General features: G+C 43.3%; 1 protein-coding gene across 1 annotated transcript in view; it reads right to left on the minus strand.

Moving 5' to 3' along the window:
• Positions 1–2,915: 2,915 nt before the first annotated feature.
• The window catches only part of Liprin-gamma (liprin protein kazrin), a 162,220-nt gene continuing 144,613 nt past the window's right edge, over positions 2,916–20,522 (minus strand). Inside the window, 1 exon segment of the mRNA XM_068346008.1 lies at positions 2,916–6,263. Coding sequence (XP_068202109.1) covers positions 6,018–6,263 — 246 coding nt within the window. The 3' untranslated portion in view covers positions 2,916–6,017.

The following is a 20,522-nucleotide window of genomic DNA, read 5'->3' on the forward strand; positions in this document are numbered from 1 at the left end:
CGCAAATCTGAGCGCTGGCAAACTGAGAAGGAACAATCTCCTTGCCTGCGCCCAGATCCGGAAATCGTGGGCGCGCATTTGCGCACATCAGGAGGCGCGCAGGTGCATCAGGAAGGGGAGCGCCGATGCGCCCTGGCAAGCAGGCGATCGTGGGCGTTCAGGAAACCGTTGGCGCCCATGGCGCGTAGCAGGAAAGGGCGCGCAGATGTGCACTGGCGAGCTGAAGAGAGTTGGCGCACAGAAGGTCAGAAGCACAGGTGAGCGCTGCCGCGCAGGAAGATCTACGGCGAGACTCAACTACCGGAGATCATGGACCACAGCAGGCGAGCGCTAGAGCGATCGTAGGCGCGCAGGTAAAACCTGGCACTTAAGGGACTTGCCCACACTGTGGAATAAGCCCCTTAGCCCCAAATGGACCGGTGCCCGTTGTAAACAGGGTGCGTTGGCGCCCACTGCGCATCTGCGTCCAGGAACGGAGATGAAGACTAGAAGGTCTGGCAGGAGTTGAGCAGCTGCAACGGTCGGTACTCGTCGAGGAGGGTCCTCTGCGGAGAACGTCGAATGAAGATGAAGACGACCTCGGACAGGCGCAACACCCTCCGACGAGGAGTCTCTGATCGTGAACTCCCCCGAGGGGAAGAGTCACTGGCAGGAGAGACCGTTGGCATCAGCTGTCCCCGAAGGGAACTGAGCCCTCAGCAACAACAGCAGGAGGAGTACTCCAAAGAGGAGTCTCTGTGGTGAACTCCCCCCCCCGGGGGAGAAGCACTCGCAGGAGAGACCGTAGGGCTCAGCTACCCCCCGAAGGGGACTGAGCCTTCAGCAACAACAGCAACAACAGCAGAAGGAGTCCTCCGAAGAGGAGTCTCTATGAGTGTCCTCCCTCGCGAACGAGAGAGGAACATTTCGTAGAAGAGACTGAAGAGGGGGGCCCGTAGGGCCAAAGGGTCAGCAAGTGACCTAAAAGGAGCAATCCTCCGAAGAGGGGCTCCTGCAGCTGCTCAGCCCCGTGAGCGTAGCTGCAGGTGCGACCGCTCAGCACCAAGACCATAGTCGCACGAATCCATGGTCCGAGCTTGCAACCGCTCAGCCCCTTGAGCAAGGTTACAAAAGCGGTCGCTCAGCACCAAGAGCATAACCGCCGAAGGATCAGGAACAAAATTAAGACAAGAGAAGTTGCCCCCGAAGGGAAAAACTCAAACCTGGACAGGGAACCTTCCCTCGGAAGGGAAGTTACCCACCCAAGGAGGCGAACCTCCTGAGAGTTCTAAGATGAACTGAAGAGCTGTCAGACGTCACGGGAGCACTTCCAGGAGAAGGAGACACACCCCTGACGAAGTCCTATAGGGGAGACAGCAACAGCAGACTCCCCAGACCCCAACAAGACAGCACGCTTCGTTGTCACATTATGCAAACGAAAAACTAGATCGTTAAAAAAAAAAAGTAATTAGTTAACATTCATTCCCCCGGGAAGACTCCGAAGAGGAATCCCGAGGGAAAAGAACACAAGAATTACACAACAGGCATGTCCCCTCAACCCCACTTACACACACGGCGGAAGGGCGGAGAGCTGTAACAAACACAGAATTATAACAATTATAATTATGTAATTCAAATAAGAATGTTCACTAAAGTAAGAACGAAAAAATCCCGAAGGAGGCGTTCTACAAAAAGCTGAAAAGTTAACAAAAACAATTAGATTCATAAAAATAATTGAGATAAAATGTACGGCGTAGCAACTCCACCCGACACGGGAAGGAAGCTACCCAGAACGTAGTAAAGGGTGAACGACCTCAAGAGAGAGAGAGAGAGAGAGACCGTAGTCAAACTCGATCGCGACCCATGAAATTACACCATGCTGGCCTAACTGCCGGCGGGCTCCACGGAGATATCGTACACGCACAAAAGCACGAACTCTGAAAAGGAAACTTACTGATTTCTATACTCAAATATATATATAAACATGAAAATATGTTTACATATATATAGAATATAAGAAAAGTAAGTGATTAAGTAAAGACAAAACATAAAATGGCTGCCAAGCGAGGCCGAGAGACAGACACGTCTGTACATCGTCCGAGCCAAAAGTGAAGTGAGACATTTCACCGGTGTGTGAGGGGGGAGGGGTAGCAAGCTACCCCTCCCCTACCCCTGCTAACTAGCGCGGGGGTAGTAAACCCTCGTTAAAAATCTAATGGCTCGTCAATTTTAGCTACGCCGAAAGTAAACCCTATGTAAATAGCGTGGTTTGTATTTCGGTTAACGGAACAACCAGATTTTCAGGTACATCCACCCTCCTAATGCGTGAGTCAGCCCCTATAGATAGTGCAAGTTTGTATTCCAGTTATGGAACAAATGACAAATTTGGAAGTAATTTGTATTTTTCCTAATGATACCAACCTATAGCTATTATACAGATTTGCCCGCCATCCTAGTTCCCCTTGAAATCCTACCTCCAAGCAAAGTGAAGTACAGTCATAGGTGTGCGAGTGAGAGGGTTAGTTACTACCCCCCCACCCCCAACTAACTAGAGGTATGGGTGGTTAACCCTCACTAAATGTCTAATGGTTCATCTTTCAGCTTTGCCAAAAGTAATACCCCTATAAATAACTACAGGTTTGTATCATTAGGAAAAATTCAAATTACTTCCAAATTTGTACTACTGTATATACTAATCTGCAAATTGTTTTAAAAACTCATCTGAACCCAATAATAATGAGCTCACTTTGCATTTGGTTAGCCATCAAGGACCACAGTTCATATTGTGTATGAAACATTGAGATTTAAAAATCACCAATGTGTTAACAGAAATGCATACTAATTACCCAACATTTCAGGATTGAGTACATGATGAACGGTTATTATTTATGGGGTCATCAATGTTGACTTTTGTGGCAAATTTTAATAAAACAAAATTGAACTAATCTTTTATTGTTTCCAAATAAGAAACAAAGTGGAATGTCAAACAAGTTGGCACGCCAGTGACCTATACGTTGATGACCATGCAATATACATTTGGTAAACTCATAATTTTGAATTTTCAATCTTGACTGCAATTTTTTTTTTTCAAGAACAGATATAGTCAGTAAGAAGTTAAGTTAAACATCAGGCAATGACATTTCATTTCAATTAGAACATTGTAAGAAATGTTAAATTTCAGTTTGAGTAAATTCAATTCAATCTATTATCAATAGTAATAAATGGTGTTAGTTTGTCTTGACAAATGCAACTGTAATTCCTTTCCCAAAATGTTTACAATGTAACCTCAGTAACTATATTATAAACCCTGATACTGTATTTAGAATGCATAACATGTATTATCATGATGCATGCTTAAAACTCCAGGGCTCCCTTGTGAAATATCAAGAGCTTTCCTTTTTCATAAATTATCTTCCATTCTTTTCTTTAAAGAATTAAAACTATTAAAGTTTCCACAAAATGTAAATTAAAGATAAGTGTATCAAAAGAACTAACAAATTTGACACTCATATCAGGCACCACAATTATTTTTATATTACTGTACTGTACTGTAGAATGTGTACTGTTTCTTGTAATATAGAATGAAGAAAACATATAGAGAAAAGTTAATGAAATACTGAATTGCAAATAAAATTACAACCTTTGCTCAGACAATAGCCAACACAAATACTTCCATTGAATCATAAGTTTACAGAATTATTGGTCATGACGGCAGAGCCAACACTCATGTTACATGGCTGTTTATATACAATGACATATCATTACACATTACAATGATATAAAAATACAATGCACTTGCCTTGGATGACAACTCTGATCTCACTCATATACATCATGTGACTTTTTGTTCAAATTACATTGTCACAGTTTGGTACACTGAGAAAAAAACTTGCTAGCATATTATATACTGCATACATCCTTTTTAAATATTCAAAATCATATACAAACAGTACATTATTACATCTGACTGCAAAAAGTGCAAAACGGAGTCCCTTTAGAAATATATCAAGTTAAAACTATTTGACATAAGCTTTTTTTTTTTTTACTCTTTCAACCATATAACATCTCATTGAATTCATACATAAGCATCAAAAGCCAATATAATGCTCTCATCTAGTCTAAGAAATGCTGTACTCATAAATTCAGAAGTTTACAGCAGAGTATCCATGTATACAATGCTAGCTCAAACATTTACATTTACGTTCAAAAGCAAAAATGTTTAGGAAACAGTTTTTGAACAATATATTACTTTTCATTAAAGACTAAAATATTCAATACAAATGTATTTCATACTGAAGCCCATTCCTGTTGTGGGTAAGTTGCAGTGGCTGCATCCAACAGAAATGCAAAGTTTACAAAGTCAGTGGCAGCATGTGGCCCCCATCAGAATTTACAAGTATATTACCAACATCAAACTTATTGTGTACAGTACATTTCTTTGGTAATATCCACATCAAATATTCATATACTGCATTAAAAACAAATTAAGAGTGAAAATAGTTCCCTTTACAAGTACAGTAATTTACAGTAATTACAGCAGATTATTTACACATCTTCAGTTTGCTATTTTCAGAACTCTTGTAATGTAATTAACAACCTTGATATCTATCATCACCCAAAAGCAATCAACATGATCAAAGTTATATTGAGCACTGAAAAATAATTAACATTCACATTATGAACATTAGAAAGCAAAAATAACCAATTCTGAAAATTGTTGATAGGAAAAATAATTTATTCAATTAAAGAGAATTCTTCAAAAGAGTATTTTACCATTTCCAACAGATAGGGTAAAGTAAGTGCTGAGAAGGCCACACACAGGAAAAATACAATTCCACAGTCAATTTATAAATTCACAAGTCTGACTAGTAATATTCACAATAGAAGTATCATAATAAAAAAAAACCACACTTGATATCTATGCAATTTTTAGGAGTATAATCAATACCAATAAATATAAACTATTGTAAAAATACTTTTGCAATATTATTGTGCTTATCAGCATTGTTTTCCTAAGAGCCTACTCCAAAGCAAAAATAGAAAATATGGAAATATAGGAAAAAAGTTAAAAAAAAAAGTTATGGTTAAACATCATATGTATCAGCTGACTTAAGAGTTCAAACACATGACAACCAAGAGAGACAGAACTGCATAAATTCATGACCTTCAATGCATTACGTACACACACACACTGTATAGTTTAAGTACAAAAGTTACATAATCTGTACATACTGGAGCCTCAAACTCTCAAACATTTCTTGAAACTTTGAGATCATGCTTCCTCTCCAATCATTATTAGCCCTGTCTAGAGACAACTGAGAATTCAACAGACAAGACCAATGCAGCTGCCTGAAAGACCATGTACCTCTAAACACAAGTACTTTGGCTTTAAACCAAGCCATAACTCACCTCCCCCTCATGCTTTGTATGTTTGGCAGTTAACCTTATTGAGCAGATGAAACTTTATAAATTATACCCTGATGATAACATGTACAGGATCTATACACAAGACACAGTTCACTCTTTAGTCTCACTAAGCATAGGCATTTTTCTGTACAGTCTACTGCTGTTCATAAGTGAAGGACCAGGTTTGGAAAGTTAATTACACACAAAAAGAAAATACCAGCCTGAGATTCACCCAACAGGGAAGGCATATAACTTGTGGTCCCATGGCTGCTAGTTTTGTTGTACTAGACTAGTATCAAACTTTTAAGATACAAATCTGTGTTTCCAATAGGATTCTGTAGGGACAGTAGACTAAGCCAGCATTTTCTTGCATTTCACCAGGGGATTTCACTAGACAGTTGAACTACCATTATCATTTCAGCAAACAGTACTGAGAGGCACATTCTACTGATTTCCACAAAATATAATTCACCTGATGAGAGTATTATATACTGCATCTGAGGTCTAACCACCTACTGAGTTTCTCTAGTTGTGTTTTAATGGAACACATTAAATACAGGAGAACACAGAAAGTTACATACACCAACACCCCTCTCAGCGAACAACTCTCTGCGTCGCTGAAGGGAGTATTGCTAAACGGGCGTCACTGTTATAGTCTCTATATCACCGATGCTTTTTACACGCCGATGAGTTTCGTGATGCACATAAACACCAGAGGGCATAACAGATGATCGGGGGCGGGCTTGTGGAGGATGATGAGGATGAGCTCTAGAAGATACAGCAGGGGACTGTCCTCCAGAGGACGAGGATTCTCCACCATTACCAGCAGCATTAATTTCCTCGCGAACCCGGAGTCCTAGGGCACGACTTAGGGAACCCTGTATAAAATCAAGTTTTCTTTTTTACATTGCATGAACCATTGACATAAACCCAGTTCAATTGGGCTATCATTATTTTATTATGCCTAATGAATAAACTTAAGTGACTAAATAGCTGATATAACTTGACCAGTGCATTCATTAGGCTATGGAACAAGCTTCATTACACTAATGACAATTTAAATTTTACCCCTCAAGACATATCCCAAGTATGATATACTGTAAAGATCTAAAATGTTAAAGAATATTTTGTAGAAGGATAATCATGAAGTTGAAAATTTATTCCACAAACCTACAGAGAGAGAAATTTTACAAGAGTAATCGTGCACTGTTTTAGCTTGACATTTTTTATCACTAAAAAGAAGCAATAACAGGTTTTTCCCCCAATATACTGTATATCAATCATTCAAGTGCTGTACCTGAAAGATTAATTTGTGATCTTCAAGTACTAATTTTACACATTAAAACAACTTACAAATTTCAACACAAGCTTAGTATCATCAAATGCATATAACATACATCTAGTTCTGCAGTGTACTGCACTACCAAGAGAAACCTCATTCACTATACTGAAGCAAAATTACAAATTTCTGAAATAAATATAAGAAAACTGCTTGCAACCCAATGCCTTTATTGTCTTTCTCTCCAAATACATGTAAATGTACTTGTACTGTAATAATTTTCCACTCCAACTTATTACATACATTGATCATCCTAGTAATAGTAGAAACAAGCAAATGAAAGCATATGTCAATAGACTGACAAAATGCTTAAAGTTGAGCTATTGCAAAAGTTTTCATGTTAGCTGGCATCTGACTTTGATCACAACTCAAAATAATATGAAAAAGGCAAATATTCTATGAATGCAAGTAAGTCGATACACTTGTTTTCGAAGCATTGTATAACTGTCTGTGTTTTTATATCAAGAATAAGCAATATTTCCCTAATATACGATCTCACAAAACTAAAACAGGCATTTCAATAGAAAATATATTACTAGCCAGAATAGCAGACATTTTTGGGCTCAAGCCATGTCATCCTGATGGAAGCTTCCTATAGACAGCTTTCTAAGGGATATTTGGCTACAGTGATACTCCCAGAGAATTGACCATAGGTCTCCAGAATTCCAATTCCTGGCACGAGTATCCTTAAAATTTTTCTTAAGGATATTGCATAATATCAGGGGACGTATATCTTGATACGACACATGGCAATCTTCACCCCGAATAGCGTTTTCGCTTCGAGGGGGAAGAGTGGCGAAACTGAAGGGGAGCCGTTATCAAGGTTACCCTTCTCCCCTACTATTACGAGGCTCCTAGATGGCGCTCATTCCTATTTTGGTAGCGATTTCGCACGGTGTTCTCCCTGTTCATCTAGCGTTCTAGATCATTTATTTTGAGGATTTATCATGCATTCTCCAGCATCTTCTGCCTCTGGAAAGTTGAGTATTTAATCTTTACAGTGTATAATTTTTAGCTCCTGCATCACAATGAAATTAGTATAATTTTATGAGTTTTATGGAGCGTGGCCGGTCACCGGAGGCGCCATTTTGGGCGCTGTCGTTTGTCATGCATGTTTTATTTAGTCAGCAGAATGACATTCCCAGTAAATATTTAGCTTCAATGAATTATAGCTATTTAGGCAAAATTATACTAGTGAAGATATGATCATGCATACAATTTTCCTCTTCCTAAATGTGTCGATCGTATACGTTAGAGTCTCTGTGATGTGTAGCCGAAATCTCGCCCTGCGCTAGGCTAACCTAGCCTATGCGCTTTAGTCTACTTTCATACATTATCCCCGTTTACCCTCTATCTTTTTATCAATTCAACAGGAGATAGTATATCTCCTAGAATTATTTAAATAACTCTATACTCGTCTCCTTCGGAGATTTAAGGGTAATCTCTCCTTCCCTCAGAGTGCCGCCATAGGCGACAACCCTATCTTGGTCTTGCCATAGAGTAGTACACTCCGGCTTGACTAAGCTAGTGTTTTCTGTCTCCCTCCCTTGCCGGTGAGTATCTCGGCTTGGGTTTTCGACAGTAACTCAGAGGATTCAGTCTTTATGCCGACGGCTTGGCTGCTGGGTGAGTAGTCACTCCCCTGCTGGCTTACAGTTGTCGGCATAGGAAGCTTAGCTTCCCTAGGCCGCACCTGAAGTGGTAGTATAATGCCGCCACCTTCTCCCCTGCAGTTTAGAAGACAAGTCTTGTTTCGGCAGACCCTAGGCTGAAGAATAGATATTCTTCTGCCGCCTAAGATGGTGCCGATATTGAAACGAAGTTTCACCCTTGTTTGGAAATGGCGGCAATCCTGCCGCCTTCTCCTAACACAACATATAAGACCCTTTCCCTGCCCCTCTCTGTCCTTTAGCGAAAGCCTAGCCATCGCGTATCGGTGGCCGTCGTCCTACAATCTCCCCGCTTGCCGGGTAGATCGTGGTGCCGGCCGAGCTCCTACATAGGCGGCTTGATCTACCGATGCAAGGCTCCGGGAAAGGTGTTGCCGGCTGTGACGGCTGCCGGTGGGAGACCGTTTTTGTCTTTGAGTGTTCTTCAGCCCTCCCTTGGACTGCCATCCACATCCCTGAAACCGGCAGCGACCGGCAACAGATCTTGTGGCTGGATGGAAGCTTGAATGATTCATTCTCCCCTTCCATTTGAACCCTCATTCTGGAGGAAGGCAGTAGAAATAATATATCTACTCCCTCCTTATTTGTTGTACAAAAAACTACATTAATAAGGCAGCCCTTCACTCCATGCTTTCTGTCGGCTAGTTCCGCCAGGTACTAACCCAGCCGGCTGGACCGGTGCCGCCAGGTGCTAGCCTAGCCGGCAACATACCGGCTGAACTACAGTATATATGATTATACAGTAGCCAGTATATTTGCAGTATAGTATATACTGCAGACAGAAAACTATATTTCCAACATACCCTGTGTGTCCTTTCACAGTCTATTGTTGAGACCAATTTTATATTGAAGTGAAGTATTCCTTCAATACACTCATAAAGTCATCCGTTTATACTTACCCCACAATATTAATACCTTATGGAAGGGTTAGTGTTAGTATACACTAATTCTATCCCTTGAGGCTAGAACCCTTCTCTCTTGAGTTTCCCTTAATAAGGAAATTCTTACATTAATATTGGGGGAGGTCACAGCAATTGGCTGGATAGGAGACACAAGTATGTGTCTTTCCTATTTTCTTTCTAGCATACTATCCTAAGCTATAATGGTTAAGATACCAATACATTTATTGCATGTAACCTGTTTATCAAGTGTGATAAATAACCGCATACTCATTTATATTTCCTTTCTTTACAGGAGGAGCCCAAAATGAAGTGCGAGGTGATATACTGAAACCACAAGAGTAGGAACTTTTGTGGTCACACTATGTGCAGGACTCATGCCGCCTGCGCCATTACCACTGAAACCTTGCGGTACTGGGACCCCCAGGACTGCAACATCTGCTCGGCCATGGTGGTTGAAGGTTTCAACGACCCCAAGTCAGTGGAGTCGAGGAATGCAGCATGAGAAAAGCTGCGCAAATGGGTACGAGGGTTCCAGAAGAACTCTCCGGGACCGTACCTTCCCAACGATAGGATGCATAGCTTGCTGTTCCCCAAAGCGGGTAGTGAAGCTGTCATGCCCCAGACATGACCCGGACCTCCCTGCGTCCAGATTGCAATTGAGGCGGACGTCAGTGAGGCGATGCAAGGCATGGACATCCACCAGGAGGAAAGGACATCTGAAGTGTCTACGGACTCGGAGAAGGATCTCCTTAGGGACGATCCCGAGGAAGAGTCTACTCTACCTCCCGGAGGAGAAGAGGTCGAGTCGTCGGAAGTGGAGGAGTACCTTCCACCCGTGCCGGCACTAGAGCCGACACCATCTACATCTTCAGTTCCTACCCCTCCATTGGATGCCATGGGCCAGGCAGTTTTGGCTCATATCACTACACTAATGGAGAATCTTCGCAAAGAGAGTGAAGCAAGGGAAGCGAAACTCGCAAGAGAGCTCCGTGAAGTGTCACGGACCACCGCCTCCCGAGGGTATTACTAGCTAACCAGAGTTCAGGACCTGCCATCTTGCTCCGAGACCAAACCCTGGAGGTGTGTGGAGTATATACCGATTACCAACGGCAAACTCTACATCTCAGAGAAGATGGGATCCGTCCCCCTAGAAGACATTCAGTTCTGGCCGAGCTTGAACGCTTACTCTGACTGCTTCCTTCGACTGAAGCATGAGCCAGCGTCAAAAGAGGAGACGGAACCGAAGGAGGTCATGATTTTTGACCACGACAAGGCATAGGCTCTCTTGTCGAGCAGCCTGAAGAAGGCGGGTTATACCAACTCGAAAGTGTCTGCATTGAGCACGAAACACCCTACCTTTCTTGCTTCTGCTTCCAGAGCCTTCCCCTTTACGTCGAAGGCATTCCAGTCCGTTGCCAAGGCAGTTGAGGCAGGCAAACCATGCCCTGCACTAGAGGAGTGCAGGCCTCTGTTGTTAGCCCTGCCCATGGATGAGAAGAAATGGAAGGAGGTCCACCTAACCTTCTCAGTAGGGAAGCTAGATGCAGATATCGTGGGACGGCAGTTCAGCGAGAATCTCCCTAAGCTGTCAGACTTAATCTTGCGTAGGGAGCAAGAGACGAGAGAGGCTTGTCGCTTCCCTGTCCCTACAGAACTGCATCGAGATGTGTACAGGCCACAAAAGCACCCCAGACATGCTCACGGTCCTGGCCAAAATGCATAAGGCCACCTTAGTGAAGGACCTGTACGCCTTCACAAAGGCTAGGAGAGCCTGTAGAGAGTTTGTGTTTTCTGCCGCAACAGTAAAACACGAACCCAGGAAGCTGATTTCTTCCAACATCTGGGGTAAAGACCTCTTCCCGAGTGAAGCGGTCAAAGAAGTAGTCGACAAAACCGCCACGGAGAATAGGAACCTTCTCCAGAAGTCGGGCATCTCTTCAAAGAGGAAGTCTTCCCCAGATGCGGGTCCCCAACCCAAACGAAAGTCAAAGAAGCCAAGACTACCCTCTCGGCCTGCCCAGCAACATCCCACAGTCACCATGACCGCGGTGCCCCAAGTGGTTGCTTAGCCACAGACCACATTCCAAGTGGTACCTCAACAGCTGGTTGCCCAGTCACCAGCTTTCAACCCAGGGTTTGAGAGGCAAACCACTACCTTTTGTCCGAAAGGAAGAAGTTCCTGATGGGGCTCCTCAAGACACCCCTCCTGAGGCAGGGGAGGACGCGATCAGGGTGGCAAACCCTCCGGACAACCTAAGCAATGAGATGCCGCAGGTAGGAGGGAGGCTCCAACACTTTCGAGGTCGTTGGACCTTCGATCTCTGGGCCCACAGCCTAATCAAGAATGGACTAGGATGGAAATGGATCAAGTCTCCACCTTCATTTCCTCAATTCTTCCAACACTCCACCCCCTTACTGGAAGAATATATCATAGAACTCTTGAGCAAAAAGGTTATAAGGAAAGCAAAGTCCATCAAATTCCAGGGAAGGCTGTTTTGTGTTCCCAAGAAGGACTCGGACAAACTCAGAGTCATTCTGGACTTGTCGCCACTCAACAAGTTCATCAAGAACAGCAAGTTTAGGATGTTAACCCTTCAACACATAAGGACCCTGTTACCCAAAGGGGCGTACACAGTCTCAATAGACCTGGCAGATGCTTACTGGCACCTCCCAGTCAGCCGCCCCCTCTCCTCCTACCTAGGATTCAAGTTACAGAAGAAAAGTTATGTCTTCAGAGCCATGCCCTTCGGACTAAACATAGCCACAAGGATCTTCACGAAACTTGCAGACGCAGTCGTACAACAACTACGCCTAGAAAGTGTTCAGGTAGCAGCGTACCTGGATGACTGGCTGGTGTGGGCAGCATCCAAGACTGCTTGTCTGCAAGCATCCAAGAAAGTGATCCAGTTCTTGGAACATCTAAGATTCAAGATCAACTTCAAGAAGTCTCGACTCTCTCCAGCTCAAGAGTTTCAATGGCTGGGAATCCACTAGAACTTGAAGTCACACCGCCTCTCCATTCCTCCAAGGAAGAGGAGAGAGATCGCGGGGTCTGTCAAGAGACTACTGAAATCCGACAGGATCTCAAGACGCCAAAAGGAAAGAGTACTGAGCTCTCTCCAGTTTGCAGCAGTAACAGACCCAGTGCTAAGAGCACTGCTGAAAGATGCGTCAGGAGTCTGGAGAAGATACGCATCAAACGCTCGAAGAGATCTACAAAGACCGGTACCAACGTTACTACGATCACTTCTCAAGCCGTGGTCGAAGGTCAAGAGCCTAACGAAGACCTTGCCCTTGCAACCACCTCCCTCATCGGTGACCATCCACACGGATGCCTCGACGGAAGGATGGGGAGGTCACTCCCATCAAAAGAAAGCCCAAGGGACTTGGTCATCCCTGTTCAAGACCTTTCACATCAATATTCTGGAGGCCATGGCAGTCCTCTTGACGCTGAAGAAACTATCCCCTCACAGATCGGCCCACATCAGGCTCGTCTTGGACAGTGAAGTGATAGTGAGATGTCTGAACCAACAAGGCTCGAGATCGCCCCACATCAACCATGTGATGTTAGCCATCTTTCGTTTAGCAAAAAAGAAGAGATGGCACTTATCAGCAGTTCACCTACAAGGGGTTCCGCAATGTGACAGCAGTCGCTCTATCCAGGCTAAAGCCGATAGAGTCAGAATGGTCCCTAGACGCAGACTCATTCTCCTTCATCTTGGAACAAGTCCCTGAACTGCAGATCGACCTCTTCGCGACGAGTAACAACAAGAAACTACCTCGATATGTAGCCCCATACGAGGACCCTCTGGCAGAGGCGATGGACGCCATGCCCCTCGATTGGAACAAGTGGACCCGGATTTACCAGTTCCGTCCAACCAATCTCCCTCTGAAGGTCCTCAACAAGCTGAGATCCTTCAAGGGAACTGCAGCTCTAGTGGCCCCCAAAGTGACCCAAGAGCAATTGGTTCCCTCTGGTGATGGAACTGAAGCTGAGGCTGGTCCCTCTACCGAACCCAGCTCTATCTCAACTGGTTCAGAAGTCGACTGTCTTTGCTTCATCACAGAGAACCCAAAACCTTCATATCATGATTTTCTCGCCTTAGCGGTAAAGAAAAGATTTGGGATCTCAAAAGGCAGTATAGACTTCTTAGAAGAATACAAGTCAAAGTCAACCAGAAGACAATACGAATCGTTTTGGAAAAAGTGGGTTGCTTTCGTTAAAGCAAAAAGGCCGAAAGAAATCTCTAGACTTCTGCCTGTCCTTCTTCATCCACCTTCACGAACAAGGCCTGGCTGCCAACACGATAACTACGTGCAAGTCAGCCTTGACTAGACCTCTTCTATACGCCTTCCAGGTGGACCTGGCGAATGAAATCTTTAACAAGATCCAGAAGGCATGCGCTAGACTTAGACCTGCAGCCCCTCCGAAGCCCATTTCATGGTCTCTGGACAAGGTCTTACACTATGCTTCAACCTTGAACAATGAAGATTGTTCTCTTAAGGATCTAACCCAAAAAGTGATTTTCTGTTTGCTATAGCCTCAGGGGCTAGAGTTAGTGAAATAGTAGCCCTATCAAGAGACGAGGGCCATATTCAGTTCACAGAAGCGGGAGAACTGAATCTCTTTCCTGATCCTACCTTTCTCGCCAAGAACGAACTACCCACCAAAAGATGGGGTCCCTGGAGAATCTGCCCTCTGGAGGAAGATGTCTATGTCCAGTAGAATGTCTAAAGGTCTATTTTCGAAGAACTTCAGACTTCAGAGGAGAACAGCTCTTCAAAGGAAAAACCCCAGGGAGGGCGAAGCTCACCTACGTCATTCGCAGAGCGGATCCTGACAGTACAGTACACCCGCTGGTCATGATCCGAGAAAAATTGCTTCCTCATTGAACTTTTTTCAGTATATGGACTTTGAGCGTTTCGCTCATACACTGGCTGGAAGTCATCTAGAGTGTTTTACAAACATTTTGCAAAGCAAGTGCATGAAATCAAACTTTGTGGTGGCGGCAGGTAGTGTAGTAAAACCTGTCGTCTAGTGCTGCGACGAACAGTGAATTGATTGGGACTCTCAATTCGGGTGAAAAGATGTTGACACCTTCTAGTGCAATATCCTTTTATGTGAGTGTCACCCTGGTGACACTAGGACTGTAAAAATTTTCATGTGCAGAATTATACAAATGACACTTGTGCCTTGTGTACGTTGTACACAGTGTTGATAGTATCCAACATTTACAAAAAAAATTAACCTTTTTCTTCCCTTTCAGGTAGAAAAACATTGACTGTATATGTTGAATGTATAATTCTCTATGTTTATTGCAAGTTATTCCATTTACTCATTTCGCCTAAATAAATGAATAAGAGTGTAATTGCGTCTTATTTCGCCCCGCAAGTAGCAAATTAAAACGTAGCCAGAGTTCTTTTACTTATTTTCCTAATTAAAACTTATTGTACTGATACATAGAAACAAATAGATCTACTGTAGTTGATACTTATATTTGTTCCTACACATATACAAACCTTGAGCCTTTTTTTTTTTACTGTCTAGCAAGACACTTCCCTGCAGGGGGCAGGAAGCCCTAACATTGTTCCATGATTAGTGGTAATGACGTATAACGGTAACGTCATATTTCTCAATGGTCTGGATGACCATATAAAAACTGTCCCAAGGTTGAGGCACTTATACAAATCCACAGATACAGTACTTTTCAAGTAATTCTCTGGTAAACTTCCATCAGGACGACATGGCTTGAGCCCAAAAAACGGATTTTGAAGCAAAGCAAAAAATCTATTTTTGGGTGAGAGGGCCATGTTGTCCTGATGGACCCACCCTCCTTTTCTAAGAAAAGGCTTGGGTAAAGATCCCTCCCGAAAATACTATATCTGTAGCACTATGCTCAATGCTACAAGGAATGAGCGCCATCTAGGAGCCTCGTAATAGTAGGGGAGGAAGGGTAACCTTGATAACGGCTCCCCTTCAGTTTCGCCACTTCCCCCTCGAAGCGAAAACGCTATTCGGGGTGAAGATTGTCATGTGTCGTATCAAGATATACGTCCCCTGATATTATGCAATATCCTTAAGAAAAGTTTTAAGGATACTCGCGCCTGGAGTTGGAATTCTGGAGACCTATGGTCAATTCTCTGGGAGTATCACTGTAGCCAAATATCCCTTAGAAAGCTGTCTATAGGAAGCTTCCATCAGGACGACATGGCCATCTCGCCCAAAAATAGATTTTTCGCTTTGCTTCAAAATCCGTTTATCTAGAATTTAACCCATCACAATTATATATGGACATTCAGTAATTAGGTTTCTTCTTCTTTTGACCTTTTCTAGATTTACATCTTGGCAACAGTATTTCCACCGCCACTTTCACAAAATATCTTGACTAATCATCAAATTAGAATACTGTACCTCAAAAATGAGAAAAATGGTGCCATGCAAAAAAAGTGGGGCATGCCATAAGACTGCTTACTAATGCTGTCTCTAGTCTAGACACAACCAGATTGTTGTTTAAATATTTGTAGTTTAGTATCATCATTATTAGCCATTTATATTTGATGTTAAGCAATGATAGCATCCATACACAACAACTGGAATGCTAAACTTACTTTCTTGCAAACAGGTCTAGTTCACAAGTGTGCAAAGTTAAAACTTGAATACACTTGTTTTAGCATTTTTTTTACAAATGTAGGTACAGTAGTATCTCAGTTGATGAGAAACTGAATATGAGCAAATCCTTTTATGAGCATTGTATTGGTCTGCAAGCAAATATTTTCTGGACAAATATTAACAAGACTAGCCTTTAAATCAGTCATGCAGTGCTCATACAACACTCACATGGTGCTCATGCCGAGTCCATGTGATCTTTATCACATTTTCATGCCAAAAGTACTGGTCTCTGGATTGGTTCCTTGTAAAAATTGAATGCAAGTGTGAAAAAAAAAAATAATCCAGAAAGCATGATGCAGTCAGTGATAGCTAATGTCATTCATGAGAGAGAACTGATATTTTAGCAGAAATGCTCATGGAGGGAGTAAAAACTTCCAAGATGTAAACCCCCCCCCCCCCCCCCCGGCTCCCTCACAGCAACCATGACTCTCCTCGAAGGTAAAGTTAGTTAATTTGTCAATCTTATTTTTCTATTGTGAATTATTAATTTGTACTAATTTCTGATGTTTGGGGTTATAATTTCTTCACTACATTCCATTACAGTACAAACCTTTAAAATTTAGTGTATGTGCATATTTACGGAGTTTTGGAATGCATCGAGAAAATTTTCTTTTTCTTTTGGGAAAAATTGTTTTAGAATTTGAGCATTTTAGGTTACAAGCTCACTCCCGGAAGGAATTAAACTTTTAAACTGAGAAATTCCAGTACAGACAAATAATCTGCCGTCCAAAATTATTAAAACAAATATGTATCTTTCTCTTTATTTTTTAACTTTCTAAACCAAGTCATTTAAAAGTATTTACTTAGTGTATAGAAGAAGTTCCATATTCAATAAAAATGCATGGCTTAAAGCTTAGTAAAAAATCTCACAAAGTATTTTTCCCTAAGCAGTTTCCTATCCTCATTGAGTCGTGTGCTTGGCACTCTTTTGAAACTTATTTATTCATGGTATCCTTCTTACCACATGTGCATGGTGCACCTTGTATCCGTTACTTTTTTAAAAGTTATATTCCATAGTTTTACAACATGCCTAGACCAGTTGGATTTATTACAAACTTCTTTACAAGTTCTGCTTAATCCTCCTGGACGATTGTGTTCTGTTCTTAAAACATCCTTTCTCTATATTCTGCCTCTAGTATAACATGGACCTTCATCTTGGGTAGCTATTCTGGCCTTTTATGACTAAGTGGTGTATGGATGAGACACCTAATTTTTAAAGAATTAGAACATAATTTTCCATAAAAACCTCCATCAACATAGTTTTAAGTGTTCCCCTCCAAAATGTGTTCTTCATAAAAGCTCAATAAACATACTTTTAGGGCCTTCCCTTACAATTTTTTTGTTGCCATGGAAGAATGTGCTACAGATAGGTTTCATGAGGAATCTGTGAGCAAGCACAGTTGGGCTCCTTTTCTTATATGTTGCTGCATGGTAGGATCCATTGTGCAGAAGTAAAGGCATTTTACAATGAGTAAAATGAACACTTTTGTATGAAATTTTTTTTATCTTATAATAAATTGTTCATACAGAGAATACAAACCTTACATTCTTTACATAGAAGACATCAGTACAAGCTGGTATATGGCTATAAAACTTTTATAGAGGTTTAAGCAACCTTTACAGTTGTTATCAGTAGTAGCTGGAAGAAGCATCCACCCCCGCTTACTCTTACCTTCTTCACTTTAATCTTAGCTGAGGTCGACGACAGATTTCTTCTTCCATGTTCCCAACTGGCTGGTTAAATCTTAAAATTTTACCTTTTTTTTTTTCTTTTCAGATTGTGGTGTGCGTGTATTTGAGGGCGCACAACATGCAAGTTTGGCCAGGCAAGGTGGGCTACTCCTGCAGTACTGTACTTTCATATCTTGGGAGGGCACGGACCTTCACTGTCCTTTGCCTTTCATGCAGAGGACACTCCTGCAGGGAGGCTTCCCCTTTCCCAGAGGATTGGAAGTGGTCGTCCTCTCAGTGGGACTGGTATGACAGGAGGAGGAAGAAGATTTCTAAGCGCAATTCTTCGCCTTTGGGTTCTTGCCTGAGGTCAAAAAAATCCAGACTTCTCTCTCTTTCTGCTGGTACCCCCCTCTTTGATGACATCTCAATCAGTTTCCTCTGGGAAATAGTCTATTAAGGAAGATGACCGTTTGACTCTTGGTCAACCTTCAGGTTGGGCTCTTCCTCCTTCCATGGCGAGACAGACTTAGTTATCTGGAGGAAACCATATCTCAAGACAATTTGCGTCTGCTGTGGCCATTCTTAGGATTTTCGGGTCCACCCTCTAAAGACTGGCTGCTGGAGGTCTTGGTCAGGGGTGCACAGCAGGAGAGTAATTCCACTCCCGCTGGGGTTGGTTTCAGTACTTCTCCCTTTAGAGCTGACAAGAGAGAGTCCCTCCTGCACACACTTACCCATTTGGGGTTACCAGCTGAGCTTGGTCAGCAGGAAAAATACTTTGGTCTTCCTCCCCCTTCTGACCTTGCTGGTGACGCCCTCGCATGTAAGAAATACTCTCCATACCTGGGAGTCCGCCTCCCTAGGTAGCTTGGAAGCCCCAGCACGACTTGTCGCTTAAGAAATTTAGATCTTCGGTGCCAAGCTGTCCTATGATTCTTTTAATCGTTCTGCAACCCAACGCACACTCGCCACTGTGGTCTTGCGAGATTCCCGTAGTCTTCAGCGAGCTGAGTTACTTTTGATAACTTGCCATACGACCTCTGCTAGTTAGAGCTCACCAGGTACGTTATCAAGTGCACGCACTCACAAACAAACCTACTGTGTCTTGCGCAACTCCCACGCTCCAGTGGCAAGCAGTGATCCATCATGCAATTGCTTCCAGCTAACAGCGCAATATCTAGGTACCTGTGACGGTCGCGATCACCGGGTGCATATGTGAACCAGTTTTGCTCTTTTGGCTCCTCTATAGGCATGTTCACACCCCAGTTCAGGGGCAGGTCATCTGTGAACCAGCTGCGCTGGGATTGTCTCGAGGCTCTGTAGTAGGAGATCCTCTGAGCAGTGGTTGCCATTATCCCGGCTCCCCATGGACCTTTGACCTGGGAGGGTAACTGTTCATCACAGCAATCCTCGGGCTTTCTCTGACCCGCAGCTTTATCATGCTGCTAATGCCGCTATCACTACAGTGTTAGTTAAGGCTGTGCCCGCTACAGATGCACCCTCCGCTCTACACCCATAGCTGCCATGGTACTGGAGGGACATGCCTTAAGGTGGCAGCATCACCAGGAGGTACTAGGGATTAAAGTCAAACCATCTGACATTGATCAAATGTGGGGAACAATTTAGAATTGTTTCTATTATATTTGGTCAGAGACTGCATTGTTCTTGACAGGTCAGGCCTCTGCCAGTGACACCTAACATCCCACCTAGGTTTCTTAGGGGATCAAGATCTCCAACAGAGATTTTTTAGTTGACTCTTTTAGGTGCTCGACTATAAAGGTCATGCATTCCTCCGCTTCGGAGGTACCTTACATCCCGGCGCCAGCCCCAGAGACACCAGATGTGGTTTCTGAGGCAGGAAGATGCATCGACCAGGCTTCTCTCCTCATTTATGGGCAAGCCCCGTGTACAGAAGGAAGCGAACACCCTGCTGAAGAATTGGGCCTCCAACCACTTGGAGGGCCCTAATTAGAGGTGGGTTTAGCTATCTGTGACCACAGAGTTAACTCAGGAGGTCAACGTAGACTATCCTAGGCCTTGTTCCCCTATGGCTAGCCTGCTACAGATGCGCCCTCCGCTCAACACCCATAGCTGCCATGGTACTGGAGGGACATGCAACATGGCAACATCACCAGGAGGCACTAAGGATTAAAGTCAAACCATCTGGCACTGATCAAATGTGAGGAATAATTTAGAATTTTTCCTATTATACTTGGTCAGAGACTGCATTGTTCTTGACAGGTCAGGCCTCTGCCAGTGACACCTAACATCCCACCCAGGTTTCTTAGGGGATCAAGATCTCCAACAGAGATTTTTTAGTAGACCCCTTTAGGTGCTCAACTGTATAGGTTGTGCATTCTTCTGCTTCGGAGGCACCTTACATCCCGGTGCCAGCCCCAGAGACACCAGATGTGGTTTCTGGGGCAGGAAGACGCATCGACCAGTCTTCTCTCCTCATTTATGGGCAAGCCCCCCGTGTACAGAAGGAAGCGAACACCCTGCCGTAGAATTGGACCTCCAAACTCAGGAGGTCAGCATAGATTATCATAGGCCTTGTTCCCCTATGGCTAATCCTGATGACTACCTCAATACTGATTCTGACTACTTGATTGGTGATCTCCCTCCAGCTGCTAGTGCTAAGGCTCCCGACTCCAGCATTCATGTAGTCAATGGACTCTGTGAGGCCCCTTACTCCCCTCTGCAGGAGAGATATAGTTATAGACATGCTATGTTGTCCTCTGAGAGCCAACAGACAATGGCTAGAGCTACTGTGGTCTAAGTTGGCTGCCAGGCCCATTGCTGAGGTTGACTCACAGAATTCTGCGAGGTGCTATACGATTTCCTTAGGCAAATCAATTTGTCAAAGTTACTTACACCTCCAT

This window comes from Palaemon carinicauda, chromosome 22, assembly GCF_036898095.1.
Source record: "Palaemon carinicauda isolate YSFRI2023 chromosome 22, ASM3689809v2, whole genome shotgun sequence".
Lineage (NCBI taxonomy): Eukaryota > Metazoa > Arthropoda > Malacostraca > Decapoda > Palaemonidae > Palaemon > Palaemon carinicauda.